The sequence below is a fragment of the Crinia signifera genome, chromosome 5 (assembly GCF_055691185.1).
Source record: "Crinia signifera chromosome 5, ASM5569118v1, whole genome shotgun sequence".
Classification (NCBI taxonomy): domain Eukaryota; kingdom Metazoa; phylum Chordata; class Amphibia; order Anura; family Myobatrachidae; genus Crinia; species Crinia signifera.
In genome coordinates, this window is record NC_139221.1 from 20,609,947 (window position 1) to 20,627,967 (window position 18,021).

At 47.1% G+C, this 18,021-nt stretch overlaps 1 protein-coding gene across 2 annotated transcripts in view; it reads right to left on the reverse strand.

Moving 5' to 3' along the window:
• TAF2 (TATA-box binding protein associated factor 2) overlaps positions 1 to 18,021 on the reverse strand; it is a 90,406-nt gene that overhangs the window by 50,288 nt on the left and 22,097 nt on the right. For both annotated transcript variants that reach the window (XM_083186742.1, XM_083186741.1), the window contains exons 11-18: positions 14,865 to 15,000; positions 11,639 to 11,793; positions 10,038 to 10,152; positions 8,737 to 8,846; positions 5,277 to 5,342; positions 1,769 to 2,021; positions 1,137 to 1,277; positions 598 to 708 (exon numbers count right to left, since the gene is read on the reverse strand). In XM_083186742.1, the coding sequence (XP_083042868.1) occupies positions 598 to 708; positions 1,137 to 1,277; positions 1,769 to 2,021; positions 5,277 to 5,342; positions 8,737 to 8,846; positions 10,038 to 10,152; positions 11,639 to 11,793; positions 14,865 to 15,000 (1,087 nt within the window). The remainder of the gene's footprint in view (positions 1 to 597; positions 709 to 1,136; positions 1,278 to 1,768; positions 2,022 to 5,276; positions 5,343 to 8,736; positions 8,847 to 10,037; positions 10,153 to 11,638; positions 11,794 to 14,864; positions 15,001 to 18,021) is intronic.

The following is an 18,021-nucleotide window of genomic DNA, read 5'->3' on the forward strand; positions in this document are numbered from 1 at the left end:
CATCCCCGGAACTCTGGCTCCTGACTGGACTGACGCCAAGAAGTTGTGCTAAAAAGCATAAACAAACTACAACCCATGTACGGCGGCATTTAGTTCCTGACATAAACATGGCTTCAGATAATGAGGTAGTAGTAGTAGTAGTACGTTTATTTATAAGGCGCCGCAAAGTGTCCACAGCGCCGTACATAGCAAACAAAAAACAAATTACAGGGTAACGTACTGGGTGTGTTGATAAAATACAGCATAAATAGGGGTATAGCTGGTAGAACTAAAATCAGCATCAGTTCAGAAGTAGGTGTCAAAATTGTCGAGGAGACTGAAGATGAAGTAGAGGAAGGGAAGAACAGGACAGGAGCACAGGTGAGGTAATGAGGTAGGGTGAGTACGTGAGGAAGGAGGACCCTACTCATAAGAGTTAACATACTAAAAATAGGAGGGTGGACGAACGAAAAACAATAGGATAAGTAGAAACGGAGGGGAACGGAGGCAGGATAGGAGGATCAAAAGAGGTTAGGAGGAGGGATAGGCTAGTCGAGGTGTCCTAAGGACTGGAACACACCAATGAGGAACAAACCCCAGTGATAAATAGCCTCCTACCTTGTTTTTTCGGTTGTCATTGTATTTAATAAGGTCCAAGATAAATGACAGAACGTCTTTTGGGCACAGGTTGTGGACATCTCTCAGCAAAGCCATGGCCACCGGCATAGTCTGCAAGACAGAAAGTTAGAAAGTAGAGTTCAATCGATGGCGATGTATATGGAAGATCCCAGACATTCCCAGCTACTAGGACGGGGGGAGTCTCAATGCAGAATGCTTCAATAGAGAGAACATCCCCTGTAGATGGGGAAGTCTATTCAGTAATGACGCAGCTTGTGTGACGGAACACCACCCGCAACTGCAAACACTGCATGTCTATGTAACAAGAAACATGCCCCCCCCCCTCACCCCGGGTCATTATCAGTGTTCCTGGGCCTCAGCACGGAAAGTTCAACAGATAATGATTGGAACCCAAGAGACAGGGCTGGAGGTATGCGAGGATGGTCTCTAGTCTAACCAGACATCAAGGCTGGAGACGGACAGTATAATGCCGGTATGGTGTATGAACCCCGTGGAAGAGGCACTTGGGGCTCACTTACCTTCTGAAGGAAGTAGCTCTGGAAATTCATGAAGTTGTTGGTCTTCACAATGTTTGGACAGCTCTTGCAGCAGAACATGCGTGTGAAGAGAGACTTCATTGCTGGCGGGCCTGTCCACGTACTCACCATGGAGTTAGCAATCTAGGTAAGACATAGAAGTAGCACAATGAAATAGAAGTCCATGAATGGCCAACAATAAACCCCCAAATAAATTGCACTAGAGCATACGTTAAGCCAGAGGGGTAGATGCCGTAGAACAGCACTCAGACCCATCGTTATCATGTGATCAAGGTCTCTGGCCCGGCGGCCTATCTAGGTTGGCAAAGTGACGCAGCACAACCAAGCTTGGTACCGCTCACGTGAGCGCACTAGTCTTCCCCAGCCTAGATGGCACAAGGGATATATACGGTAATATTCAATGGTTTAAATCACTTTTGAATGGGCGGAACTTTTATCGAATATCAATCAGTATATGGACTGTGTGCTCCTCTTGTTCCGGAGGTCACCTGGTCCGTTAAATTATGGAAAGCTGCATTTACACATCACAGGGAAAAGCAGACGGAAATGAATATAAGCTGAAGTTACATTATGTTACTGGATGGAAGATCAGGGACACGTGGGTGAGCTCTTACCTTGGCCAGGCAGAAGCACGCCAACATCCGCACCCTATAGAAGCACTGCTCTTGCTCCAGGATGTCCGTCAGGGCCAGTCGAGAGGCCGGGGTGGGGAAGCTTTCCAGCGCTAGGATGGATTCTTCCTGGGCCACCACGTCCCGCTCGTAACGCAGCTGATACTGCCACATGAAATCGGCCTGCTCGAATTCTACCTTCCTCAGCACGGACATGTCTGGATCAATCCTAATCCAGAGTAACGGGGAATCGGCGCTGTAATGAGAAATGGCAGTGTGGGCATAACACGAGGAATAATCAGCAGAGAAGGAATTCTAGAAGATTGCAGCAACGTGTGAATGCTGCAAAGTCACTTTAAATATCAATAGTGTTGCTTATATAGACATAATAGGAATCTGTATTGCATCAAGAAACCAACAACTGAAGCCCCATACACATTAGTCGATCCCCGTCGACACAGATATTGGCAACGGTGGGGACCCAGCATCGAGCGCACACCCACTTGCCGACATCGGGGAGTGGGGACCCCGTCTGTACATGCAGGATGAGGAGTGGGTCATCAATGCGCAGGAGTGAATGTACATGCAATAACGATATTGTACACCAGTGGTGTCAAACTCATGGCCCTCCAGCTGTTGTGGAACTACACTTCCCAGCTATACTCTGCAGACAGCAGCAGCGGAGGAGGTGAATGGATCCGGCATTCATTTAACTCCCGGACAAGGGCTGGGGGTTGCACGGGGACTGATTACCTTAGTGCTGGGCTTGCCCCCAGCGCAGTGGTCCGGATCCCGGCGACGGCGGCGATCGGCACTTGGAGATGAGGTCATCTCCAAGCAGGAGGGGGGGTGCCGGTGTAAAAGGGACCAAACGCCGGGTCACACCCGGCTTGAAGCTGGGTCCAAAAACCCGGGTGCGACCCAGTGTTTTGGTATAAAAGGGGTATAAGTAACTTGTCTTATCTTCTCTCTGTACGTTTATCTGAAACAGACGACCCCAGAGGAATTGTGTCTGCATCAGAGCTGGCCCATAAGGGTAGAACTGTGCAAACCGGTCAGCATTATAGAGATGCTCTGTACTCATCTGCAAAACAGGCATCACAGAAATATAGTGGCCTGTACCACCAGTATCAGAAGTGTGCACTGTACTCTACAGCAGGCACCGCAAACACAACTCTGCCTGTACCACCAGTATCAGAAGTGTGCACTGTACTCTACAGCAGGCGCCGCAAACACAACTCTGCCTGTAGCACCAGTATCAGAGGTGTGCACTGTACTCTACAGCAGGCGCCGCAAACACAACTCTGCCTGTAGCACCAGTATCAGAGGTGTGCACTGTACTCTACAGCAGGCGCCGCAAACACAACTCTGCCTGTACCACCAGTATCAGAAGTGTGCACTGTACTCTACAGCAGGCGCCGCAAACACAACTCTGCCTGTAGCACCAGTATCAGAGGTGTGCACTGTACTCTACAGCAGGCGCCGCAAACACAACTCTGCCTGTAGCACCAGTATCAGAGGTGTGCACTGTACTCTACAGCAGGCGCCGCAAACACAACTCTGCCTGTAGCACCAGTATCAGAGGTGTGCACTGTACTCTACAGCAGGCGCCGCAAACACAACTCTGCCTGTACCACCAGTATCAGAAGTGTGCACTGTACTCTACAGCAGGCGCCGCAAACACAACTCTGCCTGTACCACCAGTATCAGAAGTGTGCACTGTACTCTACAGCAGGCGCCGCAAACACAACTCTGCCTGTAGCACCAGTATCAGAGGTGTGCACTGTACTCTACAGCAGGCGCCGCAAACACAACTCTGCCTGTAGCACCAGTATCAGAGGTGTGCACTGTACTCTACAGCAGGCGCCGCAAATACAACTCTGCCTGTACCACCAGTATCAGAAGTGTGCACTGTACTCTACAGCAGGCGCCGCAAACACAACTCTGCCTGTAGCACCAGTATCAGAGGTGTGCACTGTACTCTACAGCAGGCGCCGCAAACACAACTCTGCCTGTAGCACCAGTATCAGAGGTGTGCACTGTACTCTACAGCAGGCGCCACAAACACAACTCTGCCTGTAGCACCAGTATCAGAGGTGTGCACTGTACTCTACAGCAGGCGCCACAAACACAACTCTGCCTGTAGCACCAGTATCAGAGGTGTGCACTGTACTCTACAGCAGGCGCCGCAAACACAACTCTGCCTGTACCACCAGTATCAGAGGTGTGCACTGTACTCTACAGCAGGCGCCGCAAACACAACTCTGCCTGTAGCACCAGTATCAGAGGTGTGCACTGTACTCTACAGCAGGCGCCGCAAACACAACTCTGCCTGTAGCAGGACTTCACTGCCAGACTAACAAAGTGATGTGCAGGGGAAATTTGGATATATGTCACAATAGTTAAAAGGTATACGCCCATTTTGTCGACACACAAAAGGTTGACATGCACAGGGTTGGGTACTGAAGGTCGACATCTGAAGTAGGTCAACATGGTTGGAAGGTCGACACAAGCATTAGGTCGACAGTCAAAAGGACGGCATGGGTGTTCCTCTTTTTTTTTCTTCAGTTGACATGTGCCGACAGGCGGTATTTCATGCCCTACCATCCACTAGGGAGTGGAGAATAGAATATTGTGCCAAGCGCAGCGAGCCATGGGAGGGGACATTTGGAATAAAAAAAAATAGTGAACAACCCACGTTGACCTGGACACTTGTCCTAATGCGTGTGTCGACTTTCCATCCATGTCGAACCTTAAGCATGTTGACCTATTTGAGGTATCAACCTAATCCAAGCCTGTCGACTGCTAGTTAAAAGTAAGTAAGTTAGTCAAGTTTGTGCATGTCTGTATTTTTAAAGTGGCAATCATTTACAAGGCCAAACAGACCTGGGTTGGCCTTGTAAAGGATTGGCACTTTAAAATGTAAAGGTGCCCACACACTAGAAAGATCTGCGATCATAAGATGTGCGCATAAATTAGCCTTCAAATCTTTTGTCCGATCTGGACAAAAGATTTCAGGCAAGTGCACATCTTTACCAAAGATTTTTAAGATCCCGTGTGCGTTCCTATGGGTCTTTTGTTAAATCTTCTGATCTTTTGTGCAGCACGTAAGATCAGAAGATTTAGCAAAAGATCCACGAGAGCGAGCATCGGCCGATTTTCGACCGATTATCGGTAAATATTGTCCGATATATCGGCCGATTTATCGAAAATCGGCCAATCGGCCCAAAAATCATTCCTTAAGGACATTTTTGCTCAAACTGCCGCACCTCCAGCTTCTCCCACACTATTAGATTCATCCCAGAACTTTACAGAAGGAAAAGGAGAAAGCCACATTAACAGCATCATATTATTTTTCCCAATTGTGAACACATGTTGTGCCGTCCAATCAATGAGCAACATTGACTAATGCAAGAAACAAAATTAAAATAGCCCCAAAGTCAGGTGCTTATTTGTTAACGGCATAGATGGAACTACAGGTCCAATGGCTTCAATAAAACGTTGCACTTACTCCATTGCAGAAAGATCCATATCCACTTCTTCCCCGTTCATCAGCGGAATTTTCTTCTTCTTGTTTCTGTAGAAAAGGAAAGAATAAAAATTCTTAAAATGCTGCCTGTTGTGTCATAAACGTGATCTGTGGTGAAACCACAAGGACCCATCTGGACTCGGCTCAAACTTCGGTTAAAAACCCAGAAAAAATAGGGGGTGTTCTAAAACTTTTGACCAAGCATAGAAATCACCATGAGCAATACAGATACAGTGAGGCAGATGTACTAAATCTTGGAGGGTGATAAAGTGGACATAGATAGACTACCAGCCAATAAGCTCCTGTCTTTTCTTTAAACACAGCCGGTAATATGACAGTTTGGAGCTGATTGCCTGGTACTTATCGCTCTTCACTTTATCACCAGATGAAGTGAGAAAAATCTGATGATCTGAACAAGATTCAAAAAATAAATGGTCTGTACATCGTTCCGCGCCGATAATACAAATCCCTGTTAGATGTTAGAGAACATAACTGTCTGCAAGCGACAATAGGGGGAGAATCTGTACAGCCTTTAATACAGCGACTATCAATATATACAGAATGCGGTTAAAACCCAGGTCGGGTTTCTGACTGACTGAATCCTGGCCTCGGCATCCCGACCAGAATGTCAGCACTAGAACTCTGACATGGGGCAGGATGTAATGCCACCTTGTATACAATGGCAGTGCGGTATGCCGGCCGAACTTGGATGTTTTGTTTTTAAAAAGGCAATCACTGACAAGGCTTGGTTTTGTCTTTTAAGTCATTGCCTGTTTAAAAATGAAACATACAAATTTTGGCGGCATACCGCACTGCAGGCAGACACGGCGGCATTACATCCCACCAATGGAACAGAATGCCACCCACCGGAGTCTAGAGAGCCAGCATCCTGAATGTTTCACGGCGTCACGTTACGCTGTCTGCGTAAACCAACGGCAGCCTAGCGTAGTCAGCGTAGTGTTCCCGCGGCAGCCATGCAAAGTCACCGTACTGTCCCCGCGAGCTGCAGCTCTGTCCCTGGCAACCCTAGTGAGCGCCTCTCATACAGCACTGGTAACCGCCAGATTCCCGGCGGATGCCGTCGGAAAGGCGCTCCATCTGCCTAGGACACACGAGCTTATCAGTCATTCGTGCGACAGGGTGCGGCATAGTTACATAGTAGGTAAGGCTGAAAAAAGACTTGCGTCCATCTAGTTCAACCTGGTATAGATATCCATTGCTGATTTGGTAGGTTCTGATATTTTACAGACAAATTATATTTCTTATTTGTACCCATGGATGTTTTTCTCCAGTAAATGTTTGTCCAACTTTGCCTTGAACGCATTTAATGAGCCAGCCGTTACCACCTCGCTGGGAAGAGAGTTCCAGAGTTTGACTGTTCTGACCGTAAAGAAATTCTTTCTACTAGCTGAATGAAATCCTTTTTCTTCTAATCTATACTCATGCCCTCGCGTCCTAGATTCCTTTCTAGTAGAAAATAGGGTGTGTGACAGTTCCTTATATTGGCCCTTGATATACTTGTACATGTTGAGCATGTCCCCCCTTAAACGTCTCTTTTCTAATGTAAATAGTCCCAAATTGCTTAATCTCTCCCCTTAGCTTAAATTCTCCATTCCCCTAATAAGCTTTGTTGCTCGCCTTTGGACTTTTTCTAATTCTATGATGTCCTTTTTATAGTGTGGGGCCCAGAACTGTACTCTGTAATCTAGGTGAGGTCTCACCAATGCCCGTGTCCGCTTCAGGGAGACTGTCAGGGTTAGGAGTTTGATCGCACGTGTGTCTCGTGCACAATAAAGGACGCATTTGCCAGTGCTCCATTTTACATACTGGCAAATGCCTACATTTAAAACCCCCACTATCCACATCAGCCCGAAGCGCGGTGAGCCCCGTGAGGGGACGTGGCACGCGTCCTCCCGACCTGTTCATACCCCCCACCATCCACGTCGGCGTGGAGTTGATTTTATAAAGTGTGGAGATCACAGCGAGCCACGCCAGGGGATGCGGAAAATGAGCCCAAAGCGTGGCGAGCGCAGCAAGCCCGGCGAGGGGACGCGGAATACACGTAAACTAATCCGCATCCGCTCACCACGCTTCAGGCTTGTTTTTCGCATCCCCTCGCCTCGCTTCAGGCATGGTGGCTCGCCACACTTCATAAAATCAAATGGTCAATGGTTCCCACACAATGTAATAAGCGCTGACACGACGCTGACTGACTACGCTAACTGCGTCACGCTGACTGACTACGCTAACTGTGTAAGCTCCGGTTAGCCGTGAACATACACACAGACACAAGCGGACTACGGAAACAAGGCGCTGAGGCTGACAGGGACACTACGCTGACTACGGGAAAAAGACGCTGATGCTGACAGGGACACTACGCTGACTACGGAAACAAGACGCTGATGCTGACAGGGACACTACGCTGACTACGGGAACAAGACACTGATGCCGACAGGGACACTACGCTGACTACGGGAACAAGACGCTGATGCTGACAGGAACACTACGCTGACTACGGGAACAAGACGCTGATGCCGACAGGGACACTACGCTGACTACGGGAACAAGACGCTGATGCTGACAGGGACACTACGCTGACTACGGGAACAAGACGCTGATGCCGACAGGGACACTACGCTGACTACGGAAACAAGACGCTGATGCTGACAGGGACACTACGCTGACTACGGAAACAAGACGCTGATGCTGACAGGGACATAACGCTGACTACATAAGTGGCCCAGTGAAATCACACAAGTACCAGACTTGCTTCCGAAAGCCGTTGGACACCCCTCTAATTAGGCTTTTGAAAGTTCTCAATTAGCTTAATTGGGCCATAGGGAGGTGAGTCTGCAACAGGCGAGTCCCAGACGGGATTAAGTACTGAACAGCCGATATTTCCACTGTTGAAAATATTCACAGAATCTGACTGGTTGCTATGGGCAACATCCGCCGATCATCAAATGATTGTTTCCCCCTTCAAGAAATAAAACCGACTTATTTCAAACATCGGGGAAGGGGACAAACTCAGCCGGATACCAGCGCGTCTGAATCGGGCCCATATTTATGATTTTTGCACATTAGTCTTGTGCAATGCAATATTCCCCCGTGCACAGGTCTACATAACAGCGCACAGTATAACGTACAGAGGAAAACAAACTTTGGGATGTGCTCTTTCCTGGCTCAGCATTTGGACAGCAGGTTGCGATCAGCACAGCCATATAAACAGCCTTCTGTTTAGAAAAAAATGACATGTGCCTCCAGTACCAGGATCCCCGCGGAGACACCAAAGTGGAGACACATGTTGTAACTGGATACCCAAAACTGTATCAACATTGGGGATGTATCACGCTGTGACCGCACTGATGTTAGATCACTATTTACACACAGAGGAAGAACACAGAGAACCAGGCGGGTGAATAGTAGCCCATGTGCAGATCACCTTCTGCTCTTCGAGTGACAGGGAATATCATGCTTCAAGCTGTTCTCTTCGATCTGTAAGGTGTGGTTAAAAGAGCCGTCAAGTTCCTGGACTGTCACTTTAAGGGGGCCCTAAAGGAGAAGACAAAATCAGCTTCAGCAATTACGCAGCAGAGATCCCACAGACCCACATCTGTATCCGAAATCACCAACTGCCTGACCCCAGTGTGTGCGGGTTAAGGGTGTGTGCGAAACGTCCTTTGAGTCCTGCTGATTTTACAGAACATTAAAGCAAAACTGCAGCCAAAAAGGTTTTTTTTTTTGGGGGTGGGGGGGGGGGTAATGAGATCCCCCACTAACAGGAGACACTACCTTCGAGTGCCGCACCGTTTGAAGTTGTGGGATTTTTGGTTTTGGAGTATGAAGTATAATCCTGCAGAGGCCAGGCGGTGACGGGCTTATGTAGTGGGGCTGTTATGCCAGTCACAGAGCAGTGGATGAAGGGCATGGGGATGTAATTGAGGGATTCCTACAAAAATGGACATATGTGTTTGGAATTTAGTAAGCTCCAACGGTTCAGGGACTTGGTTGAAAGATTTAAAATAGCAAATGGGACCGTCCAAGTTGGTTGCGGTTTGAGTTATACTGTGATAAAGGCGCTTTATAAATAGAGAATTATAATTCAATTATTATATTATTTTGCTTGCGGTTCGGCAGACAATTGGGAAGGGCAGTGGTAGCTCCTGATTGGCTGTGGGACCGCAAGCTCCAATTGGCTTGTGAGCCGACTCGAGTTTTGAAATAGCCGCGGACTTGCTCTGATACAGCCAGGAGGGTTGTCCACCGCTCTACCCGGCTTTTGCCGTTACCTCGCTTGGTAACGTTGGGGAGGGGGCGGGAGGGAGGGAAGAGAAGGAGGGGTAATCCCCAGTGGCAAAGAGAATGTAGGCAAGCGACAGTTATGCTTATGTCTGGCTCCTACACTTTAATCCTTGCTCCTTTTTTAAAAATGGTCAAGCCCTGGTATAGGGTAGTTGACATTGCATGTGGCTGACATGTATATCCCCCATGTGTCATCTATGCACAATAATTAATTTTAACCATATTCTATATACTACAAACATACAATTAAATAAGCCATACTGTGTATAATTAACTGTCACTTCCTCTCTGCTCTCCGTCGTCAGACGGATACATTTGGACTACTAGAAATGGAATCAAGCTATTTACCAAATAATATTTCAAAACGTAAGACCTCAGGACTGATAGAGACAGGATAAGTTCCGCCTGAAACCACTGACACAGGGGGGGATAGGATCTTACCACGTATTTCTGGGTTCCCAGGGAAGTGTAGTCTTGTTTGATTTCCAATTCTAAAACATTCCGTTTCCGGTTAAAAGCAAAACTACCATAAAACTTCACCACTCCGCTTTGATCTCTGGAAGGTAACGGTTAAGGCTTCACACAAAATCGCCAGTGGCGGCACGGGAGAAGGGGCTGCACAACAGTCCAAAGTTCAAATATGGGAGCCGTGTCCACTGCCACCAACTGCCACCCCAAACAGACTCACTGGCAGTTGGTGTGGCTCCCCTTTTTGAACTTTAGACCATGATGCTGCCCCTCCTCTGGATCTGCCACTGATGGGGACACACAGCTCCCGCTTGCCGATGTTACTGTGTGCTACCAGTACTAGATTAGACCAGCACAATGTTCTTGCAAACAATAAAAAAAAGCCTTTTCCTGTATTAAGAAAGTGATGGGTACACATGAAGGGGACAATTCAGAGGTGCGTGCAAACGGTCTGCAATTGTACAAGGAAAACAGGAATATTCACCCATAAGCTTAGGTGTGCGCATTTATCGACACATTATGGGGATGATTATGGTTGACTCAGTAATACTACCCCCCCCCCCCCCCCCCCCCCGAGTCCCGGTGCTACCATGTGAGGGAAGATGGGATGTGCAATGAAGACACATCGCCCCCCACCCCCGCATGCGCCATAGAAATTATTCAATATTCGCCAACAATCGAATGATTTCTCCTGGCTTCGCTGGGACGAATTCAGGATGGGCTGTTAACGACAGCAACCTGCCCCTGGCACACATCATCCCGTTCGCATTCCCATGGGAGACACCCAACCCCGCCACCGCCCGATCCCTGCACATGGCTTGCGCAATGTCGGAACAGAGATGAATCCGCCCCATTCCGAGGGGATTAGACTCACCCCCTGTATCTCATAGCCACCATGGTTATTATTGCACACTTACGGCAGCCCTGTCCTTGGTGCAAAGGATGCGCAACTAGCGTAACAACTCCACACAGCCCGCAACATGGATGACAGCGCAAACGCCCCTTTGTTACCTGGTTACACCCTTTTAGCTGTAAGTGCAGAAAAAACAGAGGTGTGTGCGACTCTGGATCGCCCTCCGAGGGTTGGGCTTTACACCGGCCCTAAAATGTTCAATAAAGTCTTGGCCATCTGTCAATCTCCAGCTGTTGTGAAACTACACATCCCAGCTTGTCCTGCAATATTTTTTAGCATTCACTAACCGCTAAACTGTGGCAGTGCATGCTGGGTCTTGTAGTTTAATAACTGCCAGGCCTAGTTTACTGCATCTGGGAACTCTATGCTGCATGCAACAACATTCTAGGTACAAATCTCAGTTACGGAGTCGTCTGCACAGCACCGGTTCCTGTATGATATGACTGTAGCGAGGTATGCATCAGCCACATGGATTGGCGCCATGAGAAGATACCCGTAGTATGGTGCACCAGGGCCGGAAGAGCTGCACATGTGACCTGTCGCCATAGTTACCTAGCATGGGCTGGTATTTTTTACGCCGCCACGTCAACAGTCAGCACCACATCTCACGCACTCTCCGGATTAGAGGTCCTACACTAATGAAATATGGTATAAAGGATACACCCACTGCTTTATTAGAGGTTGGATGTCTTTTCCAGACACGTTGGATATGGATTTCAGGAAGCCAGATGTGGAAACCAGCATTTGACTCCACATCTGAGACTGGAACTTCTGAGAGGAGGCCGTGCTGGCCAGGCTTAAAAGCTTGTTGAAAACCTAGAGCGAGAAGGAAAAACATTAACCAGCGACGAAACATTACGCAGCCCTGGGCAGGAGCTGCGAGAGAGACAGACGGAGGTGAACGGTTATACATCGTGTTCAGGGGGCTCAGATACTAATCTGTGGACTTTTATTGTACCTAGATGAAGTCTGACTGCTAATTGGCTAAGGGGGGTATTCCATCTGTGCCGATCTTTGCCGACAGGGGAAAGAAAGATCGGCACTCACCAATTCAATGCAGCATTAAAGGGGTTCAGATCCGACTTTTTAAAACGTCTGATATGTTTTGTTGGAAACAGCCGCGGATTGTCAAATTCATGGACGGTTTTCGACAATCTGCGGCTCTTTTTTCGCCGATCCATGGACTGACACTCGACAGCCGGAACATTGAATTCTGGCTGTCGAGTTACTGTCGAACCAACCAAAAACGGCCCGGAATTCCAACTGTCGGGACGTTCCAACACTCGGAATCCCAGATTGAATGCCTTTCGAATAGCAACCAATCTGTCAATCATTTTCTAGGATGCAATGGAGAAACGATAGACAGAACCTAATTTGTTGCTATAGGCAACATTACCTCTTAATTCTTAAAAGCTATAGTAACTTTATCACATAACGTAGAGAAAAATAGTCAGTAACATACAATAACATACAAAAAATAAATAAAAAAATAAAAATTAAAAAACCTACAAAACGGATATATCTTAAATCGATGAGATGCATCATCTATGAAGTTATATATCCTCAGATCATATCTCTGGAGACCAACTGAAAAAGATTCCAAAGTTACATTTCCCTTTAGGACCGATTATAGTACGCTCCTCAGCGAGCTGATCTGAATCAGGCCCTTTGTTGGGCCACCTTTTCATAAAGCTTGGATATGTCCATGCATGGCTTCTACTAACTGTCCACTTGGATCAAACTTTATTAGTCTCTATATACGTCCACCTCCCGGCTCTTGTGCAGACTCCTATGTCCAATATAATCCGCAGGATACTGCAGCTACTCTGCAGAAAATCACCAAGTAGTCAGAATTGGGCACTGGGTTTATAGAATAATCACCGTTCCGCCCATGGACGATCGTTCGTTAAATATCTTGGCAAGCACCCAGGGAGCACCGAGCAGACTCCAGCTGCTGACATGCTGCTGTGATCTCAGGCACAGTGTGTAGCTTCCGTACAAGTCGGATCATATTGGCTGGATCGCTCGATTGTTCTATCCTTCATTACATTGCTCGGATGTGTGTGCAAGGTACAATGGGCCTGATGGGCCGACTGCCCGCAATCAAATGATTTTTTTCTCCCCTTCGGTAATAAAAGTCAGACATTTATTCCTGCCGCTATCTGCAGAAATTGGGGGCGGATAGGCATCGCCACACTTGCATTCATAGGGGAACCGCCCAGCATTTTTATGGACACGCCTATAAAACGCTGTGCGTTCCCTGCCGACGCCTCGATCCCCTTCCCGGTGGTTTGCACATGAGCATAATCGCACATGCGCAAATCCCTGAATATCGAATCCAAACGGAGGGAACCCAATATTTTGGACCGCCAGTTGCCATATCTTCCAGCTCCAGTATGTACCCAGATTTATCATCATCATCATCCTTTATTTCTGTGGCTACACAAGGGTGCCAGAGCAAATAACAAAGGACATCAACAAATGAGCAAAAATACAAAAATGTGACTACAAGACAAGTACATGGTATATAAACATTGCTGCAACAGGGGATGTGATGCTAAAATAAGCATCAGGGTGGCAGAAACTGAGGGCTCAGTGCCGTTGTAGGGAGTATGGTGTAGGAAATAGTGTAAGTAAGAGCAGAAAAGCACGAGGGCCCTGCTTGTGAGCGCTTACATTTTAAAGGGGAGGGGGCAGACAGACAGGGGTGACACAGATGGGGTAGACAGTGATCATGGAACAGAGAATGAGACTTGTATATGCCAGTTCCAATACACAGTTGCATTTATTTTAGATGCATGGCCCCTGTGTGAATAGGGAGGGGTGACCAGAGGAGGGCGCGGGGGTTCAGCAGTATTTATATCCTCCGGTTACTGGTGTCTGATCCGCAGGCTTGTGTCTGCTCTAATAACAGCCTCAGAATAAATAGAGGTCACACAGCCAGTGACACATTCTCCTGCTGGCCGCATAATCCTAAGCAGGAGATGTGAAGTATTACAGGGGCCTGATCACATTAAAGTGCAAGACACCGAGCTAATTACAGCAGCTCCTCGTGGCCAAACAGGTCCTCAATAGGAAATAACAGAGACATAAATGTGAGGAAAAGGAAGTTACCAACTCAAATCCTTGGATCATCAGGGGTGTGGATCAATTGCATTAGGTCGACATGGTCATTAGGACGACACAAGCATTCGGTCCACTGTGGAAGGGTCAACATGGGTTTTTCCTCCCTAATCCACAGTTGACATGAACACCGTATCGGTTCACCACGTCCATGCTTTAGGCATGGTGCTTTGCTGTGCTCAGCACCACACTATTATATTCTCCCTCCACGCCCTAGTGGATGGTAGGGCATGAAATACCGCCTGTCGGCACATGTCAGCTAAAAAAAAAAAAAAAGTGAAACCCCCATGTCGACATTTTCACTGTCAACCTTCCCAATGACAACCTAATGGCTGTGTCGACCTAATGACCCTGTGGATCTACTGAGTGTTGCTCTAGTGACCGTTCACCATCATCAACAGGTCAAGTTCCTGAAATGTAGAATTAACACTGTCATTTGAGGCTCTCTCACAGCAACGCCGGCACTGACAGGGTTAAACCGGGATCCCTGATACCGACACGAATGCGACTTGAAGTGTATTCAGGTACAGTGTGGGTAACTATAAGACCGTCGTCATGGTTTCTTACAGGAAAAATGGTTTTCACCCTAAGGCGGACATGTCCAAACTGTGGCCCTCCAGCTGTTGTGAAACTACACATCCCAGCATGCTTTGCCATAGTTTTAGCATTCCCTAATAGCAAAACTGTGGCAAGGCATGATGGGACTTGTAGTTTCACAACAGCATGCCTGCCCTAAGGGGAGTCACCTATAAAGGTGCACTTACCTGCAGCATGAACTCCATACTGATGCGGTTCTCAATCAGTCTCATGACCAGGTGAGCCTTACACTGGAACATGCTGTAGTATTCCCAGGACAATGTATGTGGGTGCTTTATGGAGAAATGATGGTGGGAAGCCGGGCTGAAAACACAAGGAAGCAAAAGGTCAAAGGTCTCTATGGTAATTCGCAAAACAGAACAGAACAATCTTTAGCTGCTACTGTCTCGCAGATCTCTTCCCAGATTGTGAATGGTTAGAGGTGGGTGTTCTCTGTATTGATTGTTACGCTTCCATACCGGTCATGTGACATATGTTACTTAAGTTTGAATGGCAAAAACAAAATACCCAAAGCATTATGGGAGGAGCCCACACAAAGACCCTTCAGAGAACAGTGGTCATGACATGGCAAATGACATCAGATGTGCATTGGGTCACAGGTACGGTGCCACCTTACGGTAACCTACCCGTGGGTGGTGACAGACACTTATAGTATACATACCATAAGTCGGCACTGGCAGGTCGACACAAGCTTAATGGACACAGCATGGACATGGTCGACCCGAGTTTTCCGCGTTTTTTTGTTCTTACTTTACCACCCAAGGGAGCATAGAGTGAGAATATAATCGTGGGATGAAAGCAGTGAGGCCCCTTCCCCTAAGCAGGGCAAGCTCATTACACTGTTATGTTGACACAGACACCAAAAAAAAATACTTGTGTCAACCATGTCCATGTCGACCTTAAGTTTGTGTCGAACCATCTTCTGTTCACCATTTTCAGGTTTTGGTCTAGTCACCGTCGACCCAGTATACCGTAACCCCATTCAGGTCCCACTTCTTTTTTTTTTTTCTCGCCCCATCATTATTCCTCTTCCTTATGCTGGACATCGATGGAGCGAAACCATCTGGTAAGGTTCTCCCCCACCAATGGCAACACTATTCTACATCACCCATAAACCATCAATGACTTTGAATCATCGATGGCCATCCCTACTTGCTGGATATGCAGAGAGGGAGCTTTGAAGACAGAGATTGGAGGTGGGAGTAGTGTTTTAGGATAGCTGAGGGTTAATAATAATAATTATTTATATTATAGACTTTCCCTGTACATCCACAGGCTGCAGGTAGAAACCAGCTGGAGGACCCATCCTGCGAAGCCGCTGGAAGAAAGCAGGTAACGGTGTCTGGGTGCGGTCGGTAGTTTCCCGGCATATAAAGAAATGTCTGCTAAGCTGCATTTTCACGCCTTGCTTTGCCCACGATGCACATCTGTCCCTTTCATCTGGATTTTCTCCCAACTCTGCGAGTTGGCTGTAATTACCGTTTATCCACAAGAGTTGCACCTATCTTCACCCACGAACCACCCCTATTCATTCACTTCATCAAAATCCATGTGCACTTGGCCCGGTGCTATCCTTGGTACAAAACAGTATGAAAACACACAACCCTCCGTACACCACAATCCTATCGACGCCATTGCCAAACTTAATCTAAGTGTGTGAGCGCATCGTTGCCACCCAATGACGCCTCTTCAGCAGCATGTGAAGACACGGAGCCATTGCACGCGCAGTGAGGACGCACAGAAGGCCAATGCCGCAAACAGACTTACGTACAACAGTGTGTTCGGTAACGGTCACATCCTGTTAACATAGTAATATCGTTCAATAAAGAGCCACATTTGGGGACTAAAAAGTGGGATGTGAACAATATATTCAAAAAAAGTCACCAAATGTAATATAGGTCCGGTCTCCCTTATCCGTGTATTTCAAAAACCGTGGTTTTTCAGTATATTTTTTTTTTGTTTTTGTTTTGTTTTTCCCCCTGGAGAATGCACCTTTGGGACCTGAGATGCTGCTGAAGAGGATCTGAAGGCCGCAGCGGACGTCGGGGCACCACCAGGGGACCAAGTAAGTAGGAAATAAAAAAATATTCCAAAATCCCAAAAAATCCCTTATCCAAAATGCTTGTGGTCCCGAGCATTTCGGATAAGGGATACTCAAACTGTACAAACACAAATAGGAGAGTTGTTTTTATTTTCTTTATTTCTATAGAATATGAGAAGTGAGTTTGAGAAATTATTTAGTAGGTGCTATTTTTTTTTCTAAAAAAGCCACTTTAGTAACAAGAGCATCCTTGTCCCATTTATTCCCGTTACGTTACCCCTTTAATATGCAGCCGTGCCAATGTATGTAATTAAAAGGCTCTTAGTTAAGGGATTAATCGAATATTTTTGTGTTGACCTTCTTAGCTGGAAGGTAGAACTGGTGAGAGTCTGTTCACTTTGGGCTGATATTTTGGGAAGTTTCCAACGCAGACTTGTAAACAGCCAGCTAGGAACAAACTAGATTATTTATATACTTACTATGCAGCACAAATAAAGATTAATGCATTAACGGATGGAAATTCCATGGTAAATATATGAATTACACCTCCATCCCCCCCGGACAGCATCTCAATACGCAAACACATCTCCTGGGGACCCTCAGCTATGCGAGGAGTGTGTCACATCAGGTAATATTCCAGGTGCTGCATTGCAGCATGACAAGAGGTCTCAGATGGGGCACTGGTTCTCCTATACCGATTGGATGCAGAAAGATTGAACGTACTGTAAGACCGGCAGACAGAAGATAGACGAAAGCTAATCCAGACAAATGGAACTGAAGAAAAATAAGATAGTTCTGAAACGGAACCCATAGGTGGGTTCCGGGATAGAGGACCGACCATGTTTAGGTCAACCGCTGGTGGTCGACTATGTTTAGTTAGACGTCTAAACTTGGTAGACCGGGTTTACGTATACAAGTGAAGGTTTGATGGGAACGTGGTCGACAGTCTCATGGTCAATATGAGTATTTTCGTGTTTTTATTGGTGCCGAATGTCAGAGGGGTCCCCGTGGACACTGTATATGCGCACAGTTGTCCCCTCACATTGGACATGATTCTAATCTAACTCTATGTCCACTTGGATAGTGAAGAAGGAACCAAGTGGACCAGCACCAAAAAAAACCATGAAGAACTCATGTTGACCTTGCTACTTTCGACCACGTTCCGGTCGATATTTTACATGCGTCGATCTGGCGTCACTGTCTGTCTAGACACCATGGACCAAGTTTGGACGACTAACTAGACGCTGTCGGCCTAAAACATGGTCAATCAGCTGTCCGGATAC